The 2,777-nt window shown below is 43.3% G+C and overlaps 1 protein-coding gene across 1 annotated transcript in view; it reads left to right on the top strand.

Annotated features, from left to right (window-relative positions):
* Positions 1-2,580: 2,580 nt before the first annotated feature.
* Positions 2,581-2,777, top strand: part of WASHC3 (WASH complex subunit 3) — an 18,443-nt gene continuing 18,246 nt past the window's right edge. Inside the window, exon 1 of the mRNA XM_085322611.1 lies at positions 2,581-2,658. Within this exon, the coding sequence (XP_085178737.1) occupies positions 2,581-2,658 (78 nt within the window). The remainder of the gene's footprint in view (positions 2,659-2,777) is intronic.

Genomic DNA, 2,777 nt, shown 5'->3' with positions numbered 1-2,777 from the left:
GGAGCCATGTGTTTGGGAATTTAAAGGTAGTTTCTCATCCTTCATTCATACTTAATCAGCCGTGGGATTAGATGCATGATCTATCTGCACTTGCCATTCCTGACTCTTCTAGCGGCAATGTCCTAAAATGTTTAATAACTTGTTCTTATTTGACCCTAATCAGCTGGCTGGCTGATGAGTCCCAAAGAATACAGACAGCTTAGCTCACAGAGGACCCATTGAAGATGCAGAAAACAAATTATTTAATACTAGATAGGGGTCAAACATACTTTCTGTTCAATGCACAGTCTCTTGTATATAACTATGTAAATGTACATACCACATTCAAAAACTTACGAGCACAGACGGCAGTAGTTAACAGTGCCAAAAGATCAGGTCCCCTTCCTAAGCTTTTACTGTGACTATCAAAGAGTTTCAGCCAGCAAAATAACTGTCTCACTGTATTTTTAAAGTTATATATCAGATGCACATCTAGCCAAAAAATGTTTCTTTCTGTTGCCRTTCTTCTGAAATGCCAAGGGTGAAGTTGCATGAGATGGCAGAATTATCGGTATTTTGCTACCACTTCCTGAAAGAAAAGATCTCACTTTCCTTTAACGGTGRCCTTCCCTTGTACACAGACTCTGGTGTTTAATGCACACTTAGGCTGATTTGATTCAACTCATTACCCAAGCAGAAAACTCCCTCCTCTAAGGTTAGTTATCTGCCAGGATGGCAGTTTGAATTGCCTCAAGGGAGGGTTCACCAAGAACTAGAGCTGACAAATGGTAAACTGAGTGCACAAGCTGGCCATGAGCGGTGAGAGCAAAATGGAAAAGCCTTTCAGATGAAGCAAACCATTGGAGTGATTCAAGCAGTCTTCATATTGGGACCCCACATCTAAATGGTCTGATTAGTGCTCTGAAATTAGCCACAGTGGAAAATAATACGAGCAACCCCTCCAAGGTTAAGTAAGAAGTTAGTTGTTTTACAGAGAGGGAATTTTTCTGGGTGAACACCTAGAAACCTACTGACCATTCCCTCTTTCCTTGGAGTCTGTTACCCCTAAGTTCCTTTAGACAAGAGAAACAAAGTAGACCTTCTTACAACCTAAACATGCAGGCAAAGAGAAAGCAGTGGTACGTATTACTGAACAAAACAAGACGTCACCACATATCAGCACAGGAGGCACATAGACATCCATATCAAAGGCATATTTGGAAAATACTAACATTACTGTATGATGAAGAAATTTTATTTATTGAATGACCTGCTTCATTATTATTATTACTGATGATTACTGATACTATATGCTGTTCAAGCTGACTGTGGTCCCCTATTGCTTTAATGGTATTTATTAATTTTCTGTTATGTCTTTATTCTCATATAATGTGGTAACTATTTAAAACACTTTCCTATCCATTGTTTCCCCGTTTTTAGGGGGAAACCCTATCTTTTACCTTTCCTGGGCTTATTGATGAACTATACTACCAGTGCACCTGTTATTGCAAAAACACCAAAGTGAGCATTCAGCCAAGTTTAATGAGAAATCTTCTCATTTTAAATATCCTATGAAAAACAAACAAATAAAAGATACAAGTAAGAGATATTGCTGTTTCAGAAACTTGTTCAGGCTAAACATTACTTGTTTAGTAAAGGCCAGTTACAGTCAGCTTTCCAAACACATTTCATCAATGTTTTCAATGTATTTTTATTAAAAATAGGCAAGAAGGTTCTTCACATTATAAAAGCTGCTATCTTGAAATGACTATAGAAAGAGCAGCTTCAAGAAGCTAAGAGCACTGAAGTCATGATAGTCAGAAAAATCATCAACTTGTCTGCCCGTTTTCCTCTCCTAACCTAACGAGCCCATGCTGCACGTAATGTTTTGCTTTTGTACGTTGAAATACCTATATAAAACCACAGTGAGGCTGTTGAATGGTGAGGATGTATTTTGTTAAGTTCTGAATATATCCATGAGATACCTGGTCTGATACCAGAAAACACTAAGGAAGAACATTGATAGTATTTCAATGAAACTATCAGTTTATGATTACAAAGCCGACAGGGGCAGAGCATTGAGCAGCATTAATTGAAACACCAGGACTAAGACAGGCCACAGTTAAGGTTCACCATTATTTCCTTTTGCTTACGCAGTAAAGTGAAGAAACCTTTCATAACTTGGTTGTTGCCACTTTTTTTTTTTTTTATCTTTTTTTCAGAATATCCCAGGCTCATGCAATGCTCATGATTTTATCTCCTATATTCAAAGCATGGCCCTCTATTGTTCAAATCAATGGGGGGGAAGGGAAAGAAAACCAAGAAAACAACAGAACAATATCAATTTCCTTGCTGACATTTCTCATTATTTTGACGTCTTGACTACTGGGGCACAGCCTCCATCTCCACAACCCGCGTTATCCAAGGCCCCCGCGCGGGGCCCGCCGCGACRGGGGCCTTTTCCTAAATGCACTAGAAAGCCAAGGGCGAGCGCGGTGCTTCGGCAGCGTTACGAAGACGCGAAAGGAGGCGGCGCGGGCTGCGCCCGGCTGCCGGCCGCCGCCATTCCCCCGCCCGCGCCTCCGGACTACGCTTCCCGTGATGCCCTGCGGCGCCGCACAGGCGCGCGCCCGCCAGCACCGTCCCGGCCTCCTGCGGCGGGTTTGTTTCCGGGCAGAGGTCAGGGGTCGCGTACGGAGCGCTAGGGGCTTCCGGGGTGCGGCGGGCGGAGGCTGGCGGGGGTGCGCGGCGCGCCTCGGCGGCGCGGAGCGGCGCGATGGATGAGGACGGACTGCCCA

The sequence above is a fragment of the Rhea americana genome, unplaced genomic scaffold, assembly GCF_003343005.1.
Source record: "Rhea americana isolate MKP2758 unplaced genomic scaffold, rheAme1 scaffold_79, whole genome shotgun sequence".
NCBI lineage: Eukaryota > Metazoa > Chordata > Aves > Rheiformes > Rheidae > Rhea > Rhea americana.
The sequence above is the reverse complement of the archived record's forward strand: the minus strand, read 5'-3'. Positions and strand labels throughout refer to the sequence as shown.